At 33.9% G+C, this 21,911-nt stretch overlaps 1 protein-coding gene across 5 annotated transcripts in view; it reads left to right on the forward strand.

Moving 5' to 3' along the window:
• Window positions 1-2,463: 2,463 nt before the first annotated feature.
• WDSUB1 (WD repeat, sterile alpha motif and U-box domain containing 1) overlaps window positions 2,464-21,911 on the forward strand; it is a 53,323-nt gene continuing 33,875 nt past the window's right edge. Inside the window, exons 1-9 of one of the 5 annotated variants that reach the window (XM_016152873.2) lie at window positions 2,464-2,905; window positions 4,975-5,149; window positions 6,749-6,933; window positions 10,967-11,059; window positions 14,275-14,368; window positions 16,381-16,414; window positions 17,701-17,741; window positions 17,823-17,929; window positions 18,631-18,810. In XM_016152873.2, coding sequence (XP_016008359.2) covers window positions 2,584-2,905; window positions 4,975-5,149; window positions 6,749-6,933; window positions 10,967-11,059; window positions 14,275-14,368; window positions 16,381-16,414; window positions 17,701-17,741; window positions 17,823-17,929; window positions 18,631-18,810 — 1,231 coding nt within the window. In that variant the 5' untranslated portion in view covers window positions 2,464-2,583. Of the gene's footprint in view, window positions 2,906-2,949; window positions 4,026-4,727; window positions 5,150-6,748; window positions 6,934-10,966; window positions 11,060-14,274; window positions 14,369-16,380; window positions 16,415-17,700; window positions 17,742-17,822; window positions 17,930-18,630; window positions 18,811-21,911 lie in introns of those variants that run through there. The other 4 variants (XR_001597869.2, XM_016152875.2, XM_016152874.2 and 1 more) reach the window with 4 other exon arrangements.

Raw genomic sequence — 21,911 nt, forward strand, 5'->3', positions numbered from 1 at the left:
GATGATACCAGGTGTGGAGAGTGAACGATTGCATTAGTATGAGAATCCCTGCGACATTCTTATGGATATTTTTTAAAAAATTTTTTAGAAGTATAAATACACACAAAGGCACATATCGTTTGTGTTCAGCTTGATGCATTTTTGGAGAATGAACACGCCAGGGAGTTAGTATATTTTGTACTCCACCCTGCTCAACTGTTCTGGAAACTCTGACCTGGGGTTTGCTGTCAAAGTAAAAGCACCCAGATACATCCTAGTATTTACTGTGAAAACTCTGTATTTCCTCAGCTGGTCCATGCTTCAAGCCTATTTAAGACCCACTCTTAACAGGCACCTTTTCTAATTACTCCAGTGCCTATCATCGCTCTTCTTTGAGCTCTTGGTTACCACATATTTTAGTAATCTCTAAACTCACTAATTGATTCACACCTATTCTGCTCTCATTGCAATTGAGTTTTGAGAACATGTATTGCTTACTATTTAATTGAGCAAGTTACTTTTTCTTTAAATATACCACTTAAAATTGTTTTCTATATTCTTTAGTATTAATACAGGAACAAAAACAGAAGGTAGTAATAAAATAGGATTAATTATTGACCATGGTTACCTAATTAAACAAGGAATATTCAAATCTTTAATGTTCTGGGTCAAAGTTCCAACTATTTTAACATTCTGTCCTGTGAGATAAGGTAACCAGTTCACCGATGTGATCAAAGATATCTATAAATTCTTACAATGTTTCTCCAGTATATTGGCAGGATATTTTAATCAACATCTCCCAAATTGTGAACTCGTACACCTGAGACCAACTACAATAGGGCTTCCCTTTCTGAAATTGCCTTTCCCTATAGGACAAAGTTGACCATATTGGCCTTGATGTCTCCATGCTAAACTATTGGCATATGTAGGCAGAGTTTTCTTTTACATATTTTACTTAAAGACTTATGACCAATTTTACTCATTAAATTAGTAAAGATTAAAAAAATTACTCATCTGTCAAGAACATGGAGAGATAGGTACAACCAAGTATTGCTGAGAGTGTGAACCATACAACCTCTCTGAATAGTAATATGGTAATATTTATCAAACTTTACACTCATATGCCCAATAATTCCATCTCAACAATTTTCTTAGTAAATGTTCATGAATGTAGATAAAGGTTTATGTACCAAGCCATTTTATCCAGTATCATTTATAATCACAAAAATATTGAAACAACCATCTAACAAGAAAAATGTCAAATAAATTATGTTTTTGGAAGTGTGGACCATTAGGCAGAAAAAATAAGATACTGAAGAAATTTTAGACATGGAAAATGCTCAGGATATAAGTTTTAAAGGGCAGTTTGCAGGACTTCGTAAAATTAATAATTATCTGAGTGAAAGACTGAAAGAAAATGCTCTGAGTCGGTTATCTTTTAGTGGTGTGGTTATTGGCTATTTCTCTTATTTATATTTTTTACGGAGAACTATTATTTTCACAATCAAAATGATTTTTAGAAAAATACTGTTTTGAGAATACTGTGGCATGTAATCAAAGTCTCAATCATGAAGCACTCGTTAATTTAAAAACCACGATAGGTCTCAAAATCATAAATTTTGACCTCTTTTCCTTTTGCTTTTTTTCGTTATAAATCATTTCCAGCTACCTCAATTTCATCTCTAAATTTGAGTATTTTAGGTTATTACTCTTCACATATGACTTTGGCTTCTTCAGCTTGATAATTTTTTGATGTTTCCACATTAAAATCTGAAGTTGCATGGGTTAAAAATAAAAACTATCGGTATCTTTGATTTTCATCCGAAGATAGTCCTTTATTCTGTCATGCACTTAGTTAACAAGCATTAGCATGTTAGAACTTTTTTCTGGACAATTTTTAATTTCAAAAGGGATTAGCAAGACCACTTTGTAGTCAATTACACATGGAAACTGTAGTCCGCCTGTGAACCTAGGAGACACAATCGGAAAGGCTGGAAAAAAATGCATTTATCAGAATATCCATTCGAACCTATTCAGCGGATGGAGAGAACTTCAGGAGTGGGACCCAGGAGCAAGGAGCCTGCCCCGGAAATAGAGATTTGAGAAACCTGAGCATAAAGGTGATGGCAGAAGACATCCAGTGAAGGGCTACTGCGGGCGGAGCTAGCCTAAACAGAAAAGACCAATCAAAGAGGTTAGTAAGGGAACAGACAGGTTAGGGCGGAGGACTATGGAAGAGGAAGGACATTCACAAAGTTTGAGCTGGAATAACCGGATAGTTGATACAATGCTCCCTTTAAAACCATATTTCAGGCACTCGCTAGACCTCAGTTTCCTCAACTTGGAAAGTTTTGCAGCTAAAGGTTTTTCCCCCGTTTAGACTCATCCTTGTCCTAGCGCCAGAATTTAGACATAGCCCCATTAAAGAGGTGGAGGGCACGCATGCGCTGCAGCGAAGTCCGTCCCTAGGGGGCGGGGCCTGTCCTTTAGCCTCAGGGTTTGCTCGGGCGCCAGCCCGGCCCGCCTCACCTGCGGGTCACGTGGCCCACGCCGCTCGCGGAGCACCTGAGGGCGGATCCCGAGCGCGGCTTGGCTTTGAAGTGAATGAGGCTGCGCCCGTGGGCCAGTTTAGCAGCGGCAGCCGCTGGTGGGGAGTGCAACTGGGGAAACTCCCACCTCCTAGCGTCTGAGCCCTCGGTTACTTTGTTTGCTTCTGGGTTTAAGTGCGCGATAAGGACCAGCCCGGACCTTAGCTGGAGCGAGGCACGGTTGTGCTGCGGCCCCGCGCCTGGGAAGGCCCGGCGCCCCGCCGGCCGTGGAGTGAGCGCCGGGCTCCGCGGCCGCCTTCCCGCCTGGGTCACCGGACCGCAGAGGCCCGTCTGGCTCTCAGAGTTGGGCAAAGTCTTGATCCCTGCGTGCGGGGGGAGTAAGTCGCGAAATTTATTTTGGGGTTCTTGGCACATTTCTCATTTGCTTTGGATTAGGTGAGGGTGCGTGTGTTGACACGGGCGAGTTGACGGGGTTTGCCCCGGGATCGAGCGGCTGACGCGACAGCTGAGGCCTTCGTGGAGGGCCACACTCCGAGGCTTGAGTGCTTTTCAGAATAAAATGGCCTCGAACTGCAAAGGGAGCTAGGTTCCACAAGGGCGTGGACGCCGAAGTTAGTTTGGAAAATTACCTATGTGCACTTGCACAGTTGGGATTTGGGAGTTCGCTACAAAGCACCACCTGATCTTGTTTTCAGTGCAATAATACAGGCGATAATCCAAGTTTGTCGCGTATTTTTGTGTTTTAGGCTTAATTGGAGCTTGTTTGAAAAAAAGACTGAACTTTAGTGGTAAGACGAAAATGGGAAAAGGCTCCCATCTTTTTGTATTTAGAGATTTCTGTAAATAAGATTATAATAACAGCCCGTGAGTTCTACAATCCCAAGTTATACCTACTATCTTCAGGGCTGATTATGAATTACCTCTTTTTACACGATTTTTACACTGTGAGATTTTTGTTTAAATAGTGGTAGTTTTAGCTTAAATTTTCCAATCATCTCATATTATGTTTATATAAAATTTAAAGACCAGAACCCAACTGGATTTGGGAAAATATAAATATTTAACAAATATTTAAGTACAGTAGGCGTCTGACACTGTCTTACATGCTGTGGGTACAGAAATGAGCCAGGTAGACAAGATCTCTGCTCCTTTAGAGATTGCATTTTCGGGGGCAGGTGGGTAGACAAATAAGTACACCAGCTGGTGGTAATTGCTATGCTGAGGATTAAAATAGGGTGATGTGCTAGGCTAAAGAGTGGCTGCTTTATATTGGGAATCTCTCTCTGAGCCGGGACACTGAAATTGAGATCTGAGAGAAATAGGATCCCAAAAGCCAGGAAAGAGAAGTTCAACATTAAAAAAACAACAAAAAAAAAAACAAACAACACTTTATGAAATGGAGGACTGGAATCTGTTTGACCAGGGAGGCTGGAAATAAATGAGGGAGAGGGAAAGTGGCAGGCAAGGGCCAAATCATAGAGGATGTTGTAAACCATGGTGAGGAGTTTGGATTTTATTCTGAACTTGTAACTTTTGTTTTTAAATGCCGTCTGGCTAAGTCCATTTTGCCACTGTCTTTGATTTCCTTGTCTTGGTTTCCTGTATTTATTAATTTGGTTCTTCACCTCAGATCTCATGTCATTTTATTCTTTATCACACAAGATGACAAACCATGACATGATAGTTTACAACACTGCCACTTAAATTTTGAATGAAACCTTAGTTTTTCTGAGTGAACACTACAGTTCTACATCTTTAAGACAACAATAATAGCCTTGGTTCCAACCTGTGGAAGGAGCCACTAAGACAGTTTGTTAAAATAGTGAAAAATCTTTTTCAGCTGAGCAGATCTGGAATGAGGCAGTAAGGAGAAGTAATGAGTTGAGGGAAAGGCTTCAAAGATGAAATAAATACCTGAGGTTTCTGATATTCATTGTCAAATCAGTTTGAAGTTATCTGACAAAGTTCTTTAGGAGTTACAGAACTTTATTGGTGTGGCAATGGTGGCTGATTATCAGAGGTGGTAGTCTTATAAATTTTATTTCTCAATATCCCTGGTGTAATAAATTGTCCTTTAAAAATATGTAGGAGCTTTTATTGAGCAAATTCTTAAATCGACTTTGGCATTTCAATATGGATTTGAGTTGAATTTATTTGCTCTCTAGGATGAAGTAACCTTAATCTATTTAAAAATTGCAGGATATTTTACTTCAAATAAAGGACATGGCGAAACTAATTCACACATTAGCTGACCATAGTGATGATGTCAACTGCTGTGCCTTCTCCTCTTCTCTCTTGGCTACTTGCTCCTTGGACAAAACAATTCGCCTGTACTTTCTAAGTGACTTTACGGAACTGCCACTCTCTCCATTGAAGTTTCATACCTATGCTGTCCACTGCTGCTGTTTCTCTCCTTCGGGACATATTTTGGCTTCATGTTCAACAGATGGTACCACTGCCCTTTGGAATACTCAAAATGGACAGATGCTGGCAGCGATGGAACAGCCCAGTGGGAGCCCTGTGAGAGTTTGCCGGTTTTCTCCAGACTCCACCCGTTTGGTATCAGGGGCAGCTGATGGAACTGTTGTTTTGTGGAATACGCAGTCATACAAGTTACATAGGTATGAATATTTAAACCATTCCTGTTTTCAGTCCTTTTAATTGGTCTACCAAAAAAGAAGAAAAAAAGGCAGGAAGAATAGTTTGATGATTTTAAGAATCAGATAATTTTCAGACATCACAAGGAAAAATATTTTGAGCTGTCTTCTGATGGTCATAAAAACAGATGTTTAGTATGATTCTTGAAGTAAATTTGCTTGGCTCTGAGAGTTTTAAGAATTTTCAACCTTTTGTAAAATAAGGGTTAATTAATCTTGTTAGACTTTTATGAATTTTTTTACTGTGAGAGGCAAAAGTCTTTTGAATAAGATTAATAATTTTAGGTTTTTGTTTTTGTAGCTTGTGGCTCAAGTGTTCTTAATAATGAAGTAATGGTAGGTAAGTCTCACCTAAGAGACACAGCTATTTCCTGATGAGAGTTCTTGCTGGGTGAATGAGCAAGCCCACAAGCAAGAACCTTGTGGTTAGTGTGGTGATGTATTATCACTTCCAAAACAAACACCACACCTGAAAAACTCTTTGGATAAAAGTACATCAATTGATTTAAATGAGTATGTTTTGTTACAATTTACCAACATTAAAATTACATACTTTTTTGTATATGTGAAATGTTTATAACATAAAATTTAACCATTTTTAAATGAGAAGGTATACAGTTCAGTGACATTAAGTACTTTAAAAACTAAACATTTAAATTTACCAATTAAAATAGCTTAATGTACCTTCTCTCCTAATCCCCAATACCATTCTGAGTACAACTGTTGCTCATTTAGGTTTAGGTTTTTGGTTAAAAGGTGATGTGTTTCAAGTGGTAGTTAATAAACAATTTAAAGAGCACAAAGAAAATGTCTAAATTATATTTGAATGAAATACAGCTGTCAGCTAAGGAATCTTTATCAGGTGATAAATTCTGCCTCTACGGCATTACTACCCAAATGTATGTAATTACTGGTGTAAAGTGATACCCTGCAATAGATTTAAGTACGGATGGGACACTGCACTAATTGTTGGTTTTTTACTAGTTTATTTTTCCTAATTGAGGAAATAATACGTTAGCACAGTATCATAGTGCTTCTTCATCTTCCCAAGATAATTTTAACTTGCTCACAGCATTTTCTTTTCATAAAGAATTTATATTTGAGAATGGAAGGCCTTACTGTTGCTTCTGGGTGATTTTAATGCAAAAGCTGAAAGTGCTTTTGACCCCAATAACATGTTTTTTTCAATTAAAATAGTTTCATCTTTTTTTTTAAATATGTGATTATACTTGATATTGTTGGTTACTATTGCTTTCGTTAAGTTTTGAAGATTTTAATGTGTTCATACTTACTTGCTACATGGAAAAATATGAACATATGTGAACTTTGGTTTGGATCCCTATAATTTAGGCTTGAACATGGTGAGATAATGTTTAAATCCTATTAATTATAGAAAGCACATCTCAGTTTATAACATATAAATTATATTTTATTTCTATAGTCATCTATTGCCCTTTCTTTCCAGTGCTGTGACAGCCATTTATCAAGCTGCTTTTAGAGATTGTGATATAAAGTAAAAGACGCTCTGAAGTGAAAACCTCCTTTTTTCTGCTTTTATTCCAGATCCGGTAGTGTTAAGGATGGCTCCTTGGTGGCCTGCGCATTTTCTCCTAATGGAATCATCTTTGTCACTGGCTCTTCATGTGGAGATTTAACCGTGTGGGATGATAAAATGAGATGTCTACATAGTGAAAAAGCACATGATCTTGGAATTACCTGCTGCGACTTTTCTTCACAGCCAATTTCTGGTTAGTTTATTCTTTGAAGCATTAGTGAATCCTATTTGTAATTTGTATATGACTTGGTTCTTTTATTCATTTTCACTTCATCATTAGTAAAACAATGCCCTTTTAATTCATTTCTTTTAAGAAATCATCTTTCTCCTTTGTTTTTTTTTTTTGGTCAAAACAAAATTACAAAGAAATATTATATAGGAAAATCAGGTTCTTCGGTGTATGTAGGGGATGATGCAACTTGGTACAATAGATCTGGATTCATTAAATAGGGTAATTTAGAGGACTTAACCCTATTGGTTGTACTGTGATTTTTTAAATGTAGTGTGTTGATATTCAAATAGAAGTGTGAAATTAAAAAAATTGGAAACAGCAGTTACATTTTCCATTTACTTATTTAATATTCCAAAAGCTAAATTTATAAAATAAGGTGTTTGGCATCACAATTAGTTTTTAGCAAAAGAATAAAAAACTCCCTAATGTAGACTCTGTTTTAAATACATACATTGAATTGGAAAGTTTCCTTTTCATCTATGTTAAGATGAAATTTCTGCTTTTGTCCTCTTCTGATCTTGTTGCCAGACCAGTGCTGTCCTATAGAAATATAATGTAAACTACATATGTAAATTTAAAATTTCTAGTAGTAGGTGAAGTGTATATTAATTATGTATTTTTTCCAATATAGCTAAACTATTTCAATAATTGATCATAAAAATAAGATATTTTACTATTTTTTGGTACTACATCTTTGAAACCTGGTGTGTATATCATGTCGCACCTCAGTTTGCACTAGCCACATTTCAAGTGTTCTGTAGCCCATGTTTGGCGAGTCACTGCCATATTGGACAGCTCAGGTCCAGAGAGTAGCAGAATGGTTTTGGCACAACCTGTTTCAAACCCATCATAACTTGTTAAAAAAAACGTTACAGTAAGATCAAATAGCACATCCAAAACACAAAGCCTGTAAGTACCTTACATGTTCTGTTTCCCTGACTCATTTCTAATCACACTTGGCCTAATGCATTCTTTTGCCTCACTGGCCTCCTTTCATTCCTTAAATGTTTCTAAGGTTTTTCCAAGGATTTTACAAGTGGACCCTTCACCTTAAAGAAAAAGAACATTTCCAAAAAAAAAAAAAAAACCCAAAAAAAACCGCTTGAGGTGAGCCTCCCTTACTCTTACCATGTGTGCTCAATCTAAAGCGTTTTGATAACCTTTTATTTGCATACTTTTACAGTACTTAGAGAAGTGTCAAGTTTTTAATTATATATTTATATAGATCACGTTTAATGATTTTCAGACATCATTAAATCTCCGAGAGAGCAGGGCCTGTGTCTGTTTTATTCACAGTGCCTGGTACATAGAAGACTTTGAAATGTGGATTGATGAATAAGATTACTTTTAGTGATTTGTTGAAAAAATTTTTTTAATGTTTTAACATTATGAGGTACAGCCCCTATGGAAAACAGTGTGGAGGTTCCTCAAAAAATTAAAAATAGAACTACCTGATGACCTATCAGTTGTACTTCTGGGTATTATCCAAAGAAAACCAAAACACTAATTTGAAAAGATTTATGTACCCATATATTCACTGCAGCACTATTTACAATAGCCAAGATATATGGAAGCAGCCTAAGTGCCCATCAATAGGTGATTGGAAAAAGAAGTTACGGGGGGGGGGGGGGGGGGGGGGGGGGGGGGTGTGTGTGTGTGTGTGTGTGTGTGTGTGTGTGTGTGTGTGTGTGTGTGTGTGTAGATAGAGATATATGTATGTATACATACAATGAAATATTACTCGGCCATAAATAAAGAAATCTTAACCATTTACAACAACATATACGGACCTAGAGGATACTGTGCTAAGGGAAATAAGTCAGATGGAGAGACAAATACCAAATGATTTCATTTATATGTGGACCCTGAGGACTAAAATAGACAAACAAAAAGAAAACAGACTCATAGATACAGAAAACAAGCTCATCGTTGCTACATGGGAGGGAGTTGGAGAGCTGAGTGAAAAGGCGAAGAGATTGAAAAATACAAATTAGTAGGTATAAAATAGCAATGGGAATGTGGAGTATAGCTTAGGGAATATGGTCAATAATGTTATGGCTATATATAGTGCCAGGTGGGTACTAGACTAGATCAGGGGGATCACTTCATAAATTATATAAATGTCTAACTATGCTCTACACCTAAAACTGGTATAAACCAATATTGGATGTCAACTCTGATGGAAAAAAAAGGCGTGGATATAGAGCTGGATGAAAAATTGAAACTAGAGTAATTGGGAGGATCACTTCGTAAATTTTATAAATGTCTAATCATTGTGCTGCACACCTAAAGCTAATAAAAAATAAAAATAGAAAATAAGTATAGTATCCACAGCCTTAACGTGCTTTTTAAATATATTTCAAGGTATTTCTGGGTATAATTCTAATCTGTGTCTTGAGATTTTTTAGTTCAACTTCTGTTGAAATATTAAACTTATGATTAAGTTTCCTGAAACTGATACATGCTTTAAAAGGGATTATTGTAGGAATTTGTGGGAACTGCTATATTTTCTTTAAAGATAAGTAATTTTGTTATTGGTATTAATATCTAAGTATTTATGACACATTGACTCTTCTTTCTTGGTGATATCTTACTCAAATAAGGAAAAAAAATCTCATTTGTGCCTGAGAACAAATGGTCAATTCTCTCCAGTTTTTAAATTATAAAGAAAACTTGAATTAGGTTATTATTATAATTTAAATATCTTCCTGAACAAAAGTATATTTTTATTTAGATATTGAACATAGACACATTTTAAGCTCCATATTTTTCCACTGTCCTAGCTGTCTTCTCACTAATTAAATTTTGAAATAACTTCAAAGGGTCTATTTAGTCAAGAAACATTGAAAAAAAATGTTTTCCTAATTGAATCGAGTACTGAAATATTTTACTATTAGCCATTTGAGTAAAATAGTTCTGTTTTGCTTTAAAAAGACTATCAGGAGTTGTTAGCATCCATCAAGATCTCAGAAAGGATTCCCTTTTGGCTGAGCCTGTGCTACAAAAACAAAAATGTTATTGAAATGTGGAGCTAGAAAAACTTTGAGGGAGAAGGTAGTTACTTTGTTGTATGTTAGTAAAGTATATGTCCTTTCAATAAGACAAACTCCACAGAAAAAAATTTATTTTATATACTCAGGTGTATAAATTAAATACCATATACTGAATAGTTGCAAAACTAGAGTGCATTCTTAAGATGGATTTTAGTTTTCTTAATTGTGTCTTACTGCATATGAGTGACAGAACTTTCTTTGATGAAACTCCATCTGTGGTATTAGGTGGAACTCATGTAAAATTGAGTTGATGATATCAATATTTATATTACCCACAAGTATTTAGGAACTTATCTAGCAGGTATGTAATAATATAATGAAATTATCTAAGCATAAAAACTAGTCAGGTTTTTTTTGAAACACCAACTCTAACTGATTACATATCCTAATTTGTGTAGTATTTTCCACCAAATCAAATAGACCGAATTGATGTTATTTTGAATTTATGGAATTTCAGGCTTTGTCTTGATTAAATCAAATGGGAAATAATCTCTCGTTCCATATGAATTATAGACTAAGCTTTTAAGAAATGGATATAGTCTTTAAAAAGTTAAGTTGGGAATAATTAAGCATTTAACACTCAAAGCTATTCTTCCTAATTTTTTCTAACAGTGCTAACTTTATGGACTCTAAAATTGGGCTGGAGGATGCCCTAGGCTTATTGGCCCAATATTGCCCCTTCAGCCTTCGGTTATATCCTTAGTGGATGATAGACATTTTGTTATAGCAGTTTGGAGGCTAAAGTTATAATTCTTTGAAGTACCCATTTAAAAAAAGTCTTTTCTTTAACAGGCATTTTATTCTATGGTATAAGGTAATTAATATTGTTCGTGAATCTGTTTTAAATAGAATTAACAGATCTCAGTATAAGAAATTTAAAAACTTTTTGTTTAAATGTTTTATCAATACTTGTGTATTTTTAACAAATTTATATTTTTTAGATGGAGAACAAGATCTTCAGTTTTTTCGATTAGCATCATGTGGTCAGGATTGCCAGATCAAAATTTGGGTTGTTTCTTTTACCCATATCTTAGGTATGTATTCAACAAGTAGTTCTCTGAAATTACTTGTGATCCAGACAAAATTTCTATTTTAATTACTCTTTTTACCTGAAGTACTCTAAATATCTAAAAGTGATTATGAAAATATATTTTAAGAACTTTTAATTAGAGTAATACATATACATAATTTAAAAATTGTGAGCTCATTGCTGATTCATTACCTACAATTTTGTTTACCAAAGGTCACCAATTTGTACTTTATCTACTCTTTGGGTGGTTTTCACAGTTTCTATAAATATTGTTTATACCACCATTTTTTAAATTTATTCACTATAGTTACAGTTTTTTGATAATGTGTGGATCTTTCCCTTCAGGTGACCCTTCAGTCAAGAAACAATACTGGAATATAGCATTCTTTTGTTGTTTTTTAAATTTCTTCTCCACTTCCTCTATTTATAACTCACATTAATTGTTGGACCTCCCGACATGATTTCTTATATCTTTCCCCATCCCCCCCATTTATCTCTTTATCCTTTTTTCTACTTTATGGAAAAATTTCTCGGCTTTATCTTTTAACCTTCCGTTGAACTTTTTATCCCATCAGTTATATTTTCAATTTTCAGAGGCTCGTGTTCTCTCTTTTTCATAGTGTTCTCGTTTTATGAATACAAGATCCTCTCAAAACTCTCAGGATACCAATTAGAAGCTTTTTGTTTTTGTTTTGTTTTTGAAGTTCCCTTCTGTTTCCTTATCATCTTTGTTTGCTCTTGGGCCCTTTATTTGTTTACCCTGATCTTTCTCTTTGATATAGTTACCTTCAAGTGTTTGGTGAACCTTAGTATTTCATTTACATTTAAGAATTAGACAACAGTAAGATGTTGGTTTGTTGTTGCTGGCTTCTGTTTAGGATATGGAGGTGGGTTCTTGGGGAGCAGTTGTGGGCTTTGAGAATTTGGGTGCTCTGTCTCTTTGGAACTGCCATGAAGCTCCCCAGGCAGTAGCTATTTTCCTTCGAAATGTTTTGCCTGGAGAGAAGCATCTGGCTTTTGACCAACATACTGTAGTGGGGTCAGGGAGGGACTGGAGGCAGACTTGGAGTGTTTCATAAAGAGACTTAGTTAATTTTTCTGTTTCCGGGTCCATATCTATGTCATTCAGACTTTGCTTTTTCCCGGTTGTTAATTGTTTGAAGGTTTTGAGGGGCTTTCTAGGGCAGATTAGCTGTCTCTTGGCATTGGGCTGTCCCACCACTACGCCGCTTCAGTTAGCTTTCTGCCTTCCCCACACTGGTTTCAATTTCTGATTTGGCGATGCCCCTTTCCTATTCTCTTTATTTATATGAATTTATATTTTTATTCCTTCATTATCATTTTAATGGAAACAGAAATATGGTCAGTTGGGGATCTTTAGATGCCTAAAAATATTTTATTTGTTATCTAATAAACATCAGTTAAATCAGATTACATTTTGCTCAGAATTATTGTCAAAGCTAAACAGAGCTGGGGATTAAAGTGTTAAGGCCAGATTTTAATTGGGAATATACTGTAATTGGGAATATGCAGTAAGGAAGAGTCCAGTATGAACTGAGTGCAGCTTCAGTTAATACAGAAGTGACTGAATGTTTGAACAGGAGAATGAGGAAATTAGGAAGGGTGTAAGTAAGAGCTCTGTGAAAAATTACAAAAAGCAGGAAGGGGTTCTAGTCCATGTGAAACCCCTCTGGGTTTGCCAATTGGCACTTGGAGAAGTTAATTGCCTATCCTCCCATAGAGCCTGGGAGTCAAAGGCCCTATAAGGTGTTGGTGGGAAGAAACAGTAGATTTTGGGGAGAAGTCTTTGGTTTTCTCAGGCAGGCACTTTAAGGGGGCTAGGTTCATCCCGAGGATGCAGCCTTGAGCTCTTAGAAACTCTTAAAGTCTCTGTAGGCCAAGGTCAAGGCCTAGTTGAAAGGAGGGCTCAGAATAGCTTGCCTAGAGTTGGGTCAGGGAGAGAATCTTTTTCATTATACCAGTGTGTAGAGAAGGGCCTGTTATCAGGAAATAAATACATTTATTTTTGTGGAAATTTAATTCATTGCCAATTAGGTTACATTTAGTAATTCTTTTAATGAATTCAATGACATGGTGATGAGGGTGAGTTCCTTTACCTCTCTGTTCTATCCTACCTCTTCCTTGCGCCTTTTTACAAAGCATTTATTTTATTCATACCTAATTTTAATTGCTTTTTTGTAGGGAGTAGCAGATAGACATAGCTCTTATACTTGAGCATGTAACCTATTCTTATGGTCATATTGCAAGTTTTTTGGTCATTTGGTTTGCAACATAACATTTTAGCTTTGTTCGATTGTGCTTACTTCTTGATCTGTATGTTCTACACAGAGCCTTTAATGCCCACATCTGTTTTCCCAGATTAAAAAATATATATATATATTTTTTCTATTTTGAATAGAAATAAGATACATTTTAATAATAATGAAATTAAATATATATTTCTTCTATTTGTTGTTGAAACTTTTACTTGCTCTAATGTGACTGTTTTGTTTAGTTAAATGTTTGTCATCTTAAGAGCCATTAATGCTTTTAAAAAGTTTTTATTAGGTCTGAAAAAATTATAGATTTCACTTAGTTCCTTGTTTCCCCAGGCCAGCTTCTTAATAATTATTTTTAAAGGTTATCATTAAAATATGTTGAATTCCCTTGGTTTACCTTTAAAATAGTTGTGATATTTCTTTTCATAGGAAGCATAAGAAGTATTTTAGTATTGCCGTACGTGGTAAAAGTTTTATAAGATATGTTAGAATTATAAGATATATAAATTACTATCGACTTTTTATTTATGGAATGAGAAATTATTTTTTAGTAGCAGAGTCTAAAAACTACAGGTATTTGATTCTTTTTAGGCATTGGGGCAACTACTGTGTATATATCGTAACTAAAATATATATAAAAATTAAATACCAAGATTGTGGTATAGTTTAAATTATTACTTTAGAATTTTATATTTTAAAAAGTTTGATAATTATTACAATCCCTGTCTAATGTTTGCTGGACACACTCTTTTTACTTATTACTGAACTTTAGCATCTACCTAACCATACTACATTCCAATACCAGAGTTGCATGAAGAGTTTTTTCATTTTTGTGTCCTTTAGGCACTCAAAGATTATTGATTAAGTGAAATAATTTTGATTTAAGAATGAATTCTAAGCATGGTCAGCTTGATATGGTTTCTTGCCTTCTTATTTGCAGGTTTTAAATTAAAATACAAAAGTACACTGCATGGGCATTGTGCTCCTGTTCTGGCTTGTGCTTTTTCTCATAATGGGCAGTTGCTCGTGTCCGGGTAAGCTATTTAATTTCCTTAAACCATTTCGATATGCAATAGAAGAGATATACAGAAAAGTACATAAAATGTAAGAATAGCCTGATAAATTACCGTGAAACCTGTGTAATCACTACTCAGGGCAAGAAATAGAACATTGCTGGTTCTGTTCCAGACATCGTCTGCTTCCCGTGCACCTTTCTGCTGACAGCACCATAGGTCATAAGCAGTGCTGCTTTTTTCTTTTTAAACGGATTTAGAACAAATCGCACAATGTGAATTATTTTTGGCTTCCTTTACTCAACATTATGTTTGTGACATTCATTCATATTCCTGCATATGCCCGTGGTTTAATGCTGTGTAATATTACATTACATGTATATACTATTATTTATTTTAATGTTGATGAGCATATGGATTATTTCCAGTTTGGTACACACATTCATGTGTTTCTGTAGGATAAATATATAGGAATGAAATTGATGGGTCATAGAATAGTTATATTTTCAGCTTTGGCAGGTAACACCAAATTGTTTTCTAAGTGATTGAATACTTCTATAGTAGTGTTATTTCACATCCTAGCCTATACTTATGGATCTTTTTAACTTTAACCATTCTGATGTATGTAAAGTGTTGCCTTACTATGGCATTAATTTGCATTTTCCAGAAACAAGTTAGAACTTTTTCAGAATTTTATTGACCATATGTATTGCCTCTTTAATGAAATGGCTGTTCAGGTCTCTTGCCCATTTTTCTTCTGGGTTATCTTTTTCTTATTGATTTGTTGAATATATATACACACACATATGCTTTCTGTATTTCTTTATATGAGCCATTTATTGGTTATATGTGTTGCAAATATCTTTTTTTACCCAGCAGATTTGCCTTTTCACAGTTTACAATTTTAGCAGTCAGTTTCTATTTTTTCTTGTTTTAAATTAAACTTATTAGAGTGATAATGCTTAATAAAATTATATAGGGTTCACATGTACAATTCAGTAATACATCACTTGTATATTGCATTGTGTGTTCACCACCCAAAGTCAAATCTCCTTCTGTCACCTTATATTTATTTAATTTCTTTACCCTTATTTATCTCCCTCCTTCCCTGTTTCCCTGTTAACCATTAAACTGTTATCTGTGTCTATGAGTTTTTGTTTTGTTTGTTGCTTTCATTTTTATATCCCACATTTGAGTGAAATCATGGTTCTTGACAGTCTTATTGAGAAGAATTTTAAGGCTTCCAGTAGATATGACTTCTGTGGTCAGACTGTAATCAGCTACCTTGCAATAAGTACAAATATTATTAAAGTTCTACAGAGGATGCTAACACTTGTATTGTTGATATATTTTCTTTCCTTGCAGCATGTATCATGGTGGTATAAATACAGTCTCTAAAAGGGGGGGAAATATAGAAGCATATTTATCTGTTTTTAATTATGTACTTTATTATAGCAATGAATTTTTCTTTGATTTTTTTCACCACTAGACTAATCCCAGATAGTTGTTTTTAATTTTTATACCATTGAAAGAACCCATATAGAGTCCAGATCAAGTTTAGAGCTGTAATTTTCAAAACTGAATCATGATCAAAACAATGTGTGTAACATACACACACACACATATGTAATTAAGGCACAGCTATGTCGATGATAAAGCATATTGCTACCTGAAACTAAAACCAAGTAGCAAGTAATGGCTTTTCCTTATAGTGTTTTTTTTTTCTTTGAGTTACTGACTTGATATGGGATTGTATCTTATTTATACATCACAAATGCTTATTCTGTTTATGGCTATATAGTATAAATAGCATGTGCTAGTGTTTAATAAAGTTTATAATTTTTGTTAAATTTCATATATGGCATATAGTTTTTTGAGTAAAAAATCATACATGCAAACAAAGAGATTACATGCTAAATGTATATCAATATTTCAGCCTTTTCTAAAAAAGTTATTTAAATGATTTTGAAATGCTAATTAAATAAATGCTGTACTTTGTAGAACTTTACACTCATAACATTTTTCTTTTAAAGATCAGTGGATAAGTCCGTCATAGTGTATGATACTGTAAGTATTTCAAAATCTTTGTGTGATCTATGTAAATTGTTTTTAGGCTACTGAACTTCAAGTTTAGTTAGGCAAGGTGAAAAAAATATATACCTTTTTTCTGTTTAGGGTGCCCGAGAATATAATATATACATTCAGAAATGCTAAAATAGTTATGCAAGTAAGGTATTTCTGGGACAAGCCAAACTCTTAAAAGGCTCAATAATGATGTTAAGATGGACAGATGTTTCATCTGATCAAAGAAAATACAAATTTAAAGAGCACCACTCTCCAAAGTATCAGTTTATATCAATTATTCTTAAACTTCTACCTGACCTTTTCAAAACAGCAAAAGATGAATGTTTATCCCAAGGTTTGGGAATGGTATAGCTGAATGTGGCCTACCACAGTTAGAGTTTTGGCTGGATCTAGAGACTAGTATAAGGAAGATTAGGGGTTATAATGGTTTGGGAAAAACGGAAGTTTGGGGTAGATCCGTGTGAATAAATAAAGACCAGTTTGCATGAGTATGAAGATGAATGAACTTTTTATATGTAGTAAAGATGTAACTGATGAAAATATTCTCCAAGAGAAATCAGTGTTGAGTAAAGCTTAATGACGACTGAATTCAGGCTGTAGCAATTCCAGCATAGGAAATGGAGACATAGATCATCAAAATGTAGTGGGACAAACAAGGAATCTAAACTAGTCCTTCGTATAGAAGTTCAAACCACTGATAGTCTTGGCAGGAAATGGGAAAGAATACTTACACTAGGTGAAGTGGATCCTTAATATTTCTGATGAAATTTTCATGAGATTTTACATTTACAACAATAGGTATAACATTACATTTTCTCCATAAAGTATATATGTGAGTCTCAGTTATATACATCTAGATGCTGGATGGCCAGCTACGAATACTCAAAATCTAAGTGACTTTTTTTCTACTCACCAGTCCTGCAATGAGTACAAGTCAAATACGAGAGCAAAAATACAAATTATTTCATATAATAGACATTTAGGTTATTATTAGTAATTTCAAACAAATGAACAAAAGCCAAGCGTCTATTATACTTAAAATTTCTACAAAAGTGGTCATTAGACAACTGTGCTGATAATTAAGAATGAAATAGCCACCTGATAATATTAGGTATAGATGCTATTTTTCATTGGGTAAAATTTCAGCTTATATTAATGACATAATGTTTAAATACATATGCCATATAAACTATATATGTGAAACAAGTTTTTAGTAGTAAATATACTCTCGCCTGACTAATTGTAAAGCTGTTTTTGTTTGTTTTCAGAATACTGAGAATATACTTCACACATTGACTCAGCATACCAGGTCTGAACTTAACCTCACTTTGTATTAATATTAATTAAAAAATTAGTCTGAAGATACATAATAGTTGTTTTTATTAACTAGGTATGTCACAACTTGTGCATTTGCACCCAATATTCTTTTACTTGCTACTGGTTCAATGGACAAAACAGTGAACATCTGGCAATTTGATCTGGAAACACTTTGCCAAGGTTAGTAAGGGCATCACATTTAACCCAGTTCAACCCCATTCACCGTTAAGATAAGAAATTCAGTAATTTTTTGACAAATTATTCACATTGCTTTTCTCAATATAACATATACATCAATATTTAATATAATTTAAAAACAATTTTAGAGAAGACAGTGTTAAAATAGTTGATCTATGTTAAAACTACTGATAAATACTTTTGGGTACACATTCATATATGTCACACCTTCCATAGTTTTGTAAGCTATTTATTTATACTCCACATTTTTCAGATAATTATAGCCTGAGAACAAAATAGTAATTATAGTTTTATTTTGTTGGTTTTGTTTTGGCCTCATCAAGATATGACGATATATAATTTAGGAGTTTTTAATTCTTATTACTGTCAGAGTTAACTAAATTTTGGTGCTGATATGCGGATGATAGAACAAATAGAATTTTTAATGATATGAATTTTACATAATAAAAAAAGTCTTCTTTGAGTAAAATATAAAAGTTTCCAAAGAGTAGTAATTAATGTATTAAATAATATTATAAATACTATTATTCAAATTTCTGACATTTCTTAAAAAGACGTTGAAGTAGTAAGACACAGATTTTAGGACATTTTATTTACCTTTTAATTCAAATTAAGACTATAAAAGAAATGCTTTTTTTCATTATTTCACTTGCCTTTTTATTTGTGTTTGTGTGCTTTTTAAGCAAGGAGTGCAGAAGATCATCTGAAGCACTTTACTGAAGATTGGTCAGAAGATGACGTCTCAGCGTGGCTTTGTGCACAAGATTTAAAAGATCTCGTTGATATTTTCAAAATGAATAACATTGATGGAAGAGAACTATTGAATCTTACAAAAGAATGTCTGGCTGATGATTTGAAAATTGGTAAGATTAATGAAAGATTGTATAGGACAGTATATTTTAGATTACAGAAAAGAAATGCTACATGGTATTTAGGTAACTTACGGCCACCATGTAAGTGTAATTTAAAAAAAATGTTTTAATAGTCGAGGTATAATTACATATGATAAAACCTTTTTGTAAGTATGCAGTGCAGTGATTTTTAGTATATTCACAAAGTTGTACAACTACTACCACTAATTCCAGAACATTTCCATCGCTTCAAAATACAAAGAAAAAGCCCATGCCTATTAGCAGTCCTTCTTTCCTTTCTCTCTAGTCACTGGCAAACCCTAACCTATTTTCTGTCTCTAAGGATGCCTATTCTTGACATTTCATACAAATGGAATCACACAACACACTACCTTCTGTGTCTGGCTTCTTTTACTTAGTATGTTTTCAAGGTTTATCCATGTCGTAGCATATATTAATTAGTACTTCATTTCTTTTCGTGACTGAGTAATATTCCATTGTACTAATTTGTCACTTTTTGCTGATTCGTTCATCAGTTGTTTGAATTTAGATTGTTTAAAATTTTTTAGCAATCACGAATAGCTGCTAGGTACATTCATGCATAAGTTTTTTGTGTGGGCATGTTTCCAGTTTTCTTGGGTGTATAATTAGGAATGGAATTGGTGGGCCATATGGTAACTCTGTGTTTACATTTGAGGAACTGCCAGACTGTTTTTCAAAGCAGCTGTGCTATTTTATGTTCTCAATAGCACTATATGAGGATTCCAGTTTTCCATATCCTCATCAACACTTGTTTGCTTTTTAAATTATAGCCCTCCTAGTGGTTTCTAATTGTGGTTTTAACATGCATTTTTCCTCGTGATTAGTGATGTTGAACATCTTTTCATGTGCTTGTTGCTAAATGCATATCTTCTTTGGAGAAATGTCTATTCAGATCCTTTGCCCATTTTAAAAACTGGGTTGTCTTTTTATTGCTGAGTTGTTTATATATAAATTTGGATACTAGACCCTTATCAGATGTATGATTTGTAAATATTTTCTCCCTTTACTGCGCAGAAATTTTTAATTTTGATGAAATCTAATTTATCTGTTTTTGTTGTTGTTGTTTGTACTATTGGTGTAATATCTAAGAAACCATTGCCTAATCTCGTCTCAAAGATTTATACCTATGTTTTCTTCTACAATGTTTATAGTTTCAGCTCTTCTATTTAATTGTGTGATAAATTTTGACTTAATTTTTGTATATGGCATGAGATAGGGGTCCAGCTGCATTCTTTCAGATAGATATCCAGTTGTTCTGGCACTGTTTGTTGAAAAGACCATTCTTTCCCCTTTGAATTACCTTAGCACCTTGTCGAAAATCAATTGACCATAGATTTGAGGGTTTATTTCTGGACTCTCAATTCGATTTCATTGGTCTATTTGTGTATTACACTAGTACCAAACTGTCTTAATTACTGTAGCTTTGTAGTAAGTTTTGAAATTGAAAAGTGTGTGTTCTCCATCTTTGTTTTTGTTTTTATTTTCAAGATATATTTTGCTATTCTGGGTACCTTGCATTTCCATATGAGTTTTATGCAAAATTTCAATTTCTACAAAAATAAAACACGATATTCATAGGGATTGTAATGAATATGTAGATCAATTAGAGGATTGTCAACCTAATGATATTAAATTTTCCAGTCTCAAAGCACAGGGTGTTTTTCTGTTCAGGCCTTATTTCTTTCAACAGTCCTTTGTAGTTTTCACTGTACAAGTAATCTTTTCTTAGGTGTACAATTTACTGGTCTTCACCACTATCCAATTTCAGAACATTTATATTCCCCTAAAGAACCCTGGTCTCTTCTCTCCCTACCCTCTGGCAACCACTAATCTATTTTCTGTCTCTATGGCTTTGCCTGTTTTTGACATTTCTTAGATGTGGAACCATGCAATATGTAGCCTTTTGTATCTGGCTTCTTTTATTTAACATAAAACTATCAGGATTCATCCATGTTTTTGTGTGTATCAGTACTTCATTCCTTTTTATAGCTGAATAATATTCCATTGTATGGCTATGGCTATACCACAATTCGTTTCTCCATTTATCACTTGATGGACATTTGAATTGCTTCCACTTTTTGGCTGTAATCAGTGATGCTGCTCTGAACATATATGTATGAGTTTTTGTATGAACGTATGTTTTCATTTATCTCAGGTATATGATTAGGAGTAGAATAACTTTACATTTAACATTTTGAGGAACTGCCAGACTATCTTTCAAAGCAGCTATACCATTTTATATTCCCACTACAATGTTCGAGGTTTCCAATTTCTTCATATTTGTTAACACCTCTTTATTACTTATCTTCCTGATTACAGCTGACCTAATAGATGTGAAGTATTTCATTGTGGTTTTGATTTGTATTTAATGATATGGAACATCTTTTCAAGTGTTTATTGGCCATTTATATATCTCTCTGGGAGAAATGTCTATTCAGATCCTTTGACCTTTTTAAATTGGTTTATTTTTATTGTTGAGTTATAAGAGTTGTTTGGATTCTGGATACTAGATCCTTAGCAAAAAACAATTTGAAGTCTTAGTCTTATACTCTAATAAAAATAACCAGACACTGTTATCAATAAGCAATAATAAATCCTTAATCAGAAAGCTGAGGAAATAGGATATCCATAGTGGGAATTATTGTTAATAAAAAGTCAAAGTTCGTTATAGAAAACCATTTTGAAGTATAGTATTACACTTTCCATAATATAGTACATGAACCTATTTAAATTTCTCAAAAACTTATGGCATTTTAAAAAGTTAACAGAATGATAATTTTGTGATAATACTTAGGGTCGGATGGTTTTTGTACACAGGCCATACTATGAAAGTTACTTTTGTATCTCTGATAACTTATTTTCTTTATAATTTACTCTTTCTTCCTGAAAGTAGGTAATAGAGTGTAGTTTTTTTTTTAAGTTCTGGTAAATTTAACATCTTCATTAGGTGACTTATCATTACTGTCTCACAATAACTCTTAAGTACTTTATCATACAGGAACACTTGACAATGTTAAATAATTTCAGATTTCAACAGTGGATGTTTGAAAACACAAGAGAAGCATAATAAA

Source organism: Rousettus aegyptiacus, unplaced genomic scaffold (assembly GCF_014176215.1).
Source record: "Rousettus aegyptiacus isolate mRouAeg1 unplaced genomic scaffold, mRouAeg1.p scaffold_m13_p_2, whole genome shotgun sequence".
In the NCBI taxonomy this organism is placed as follows: domain Eukaryota; kingdom Metazoa; phylum Chordata; class Mammalia; order Chiroptera; family Pteropodidae; genus Rousettus; species Rousettus aegyptiacus.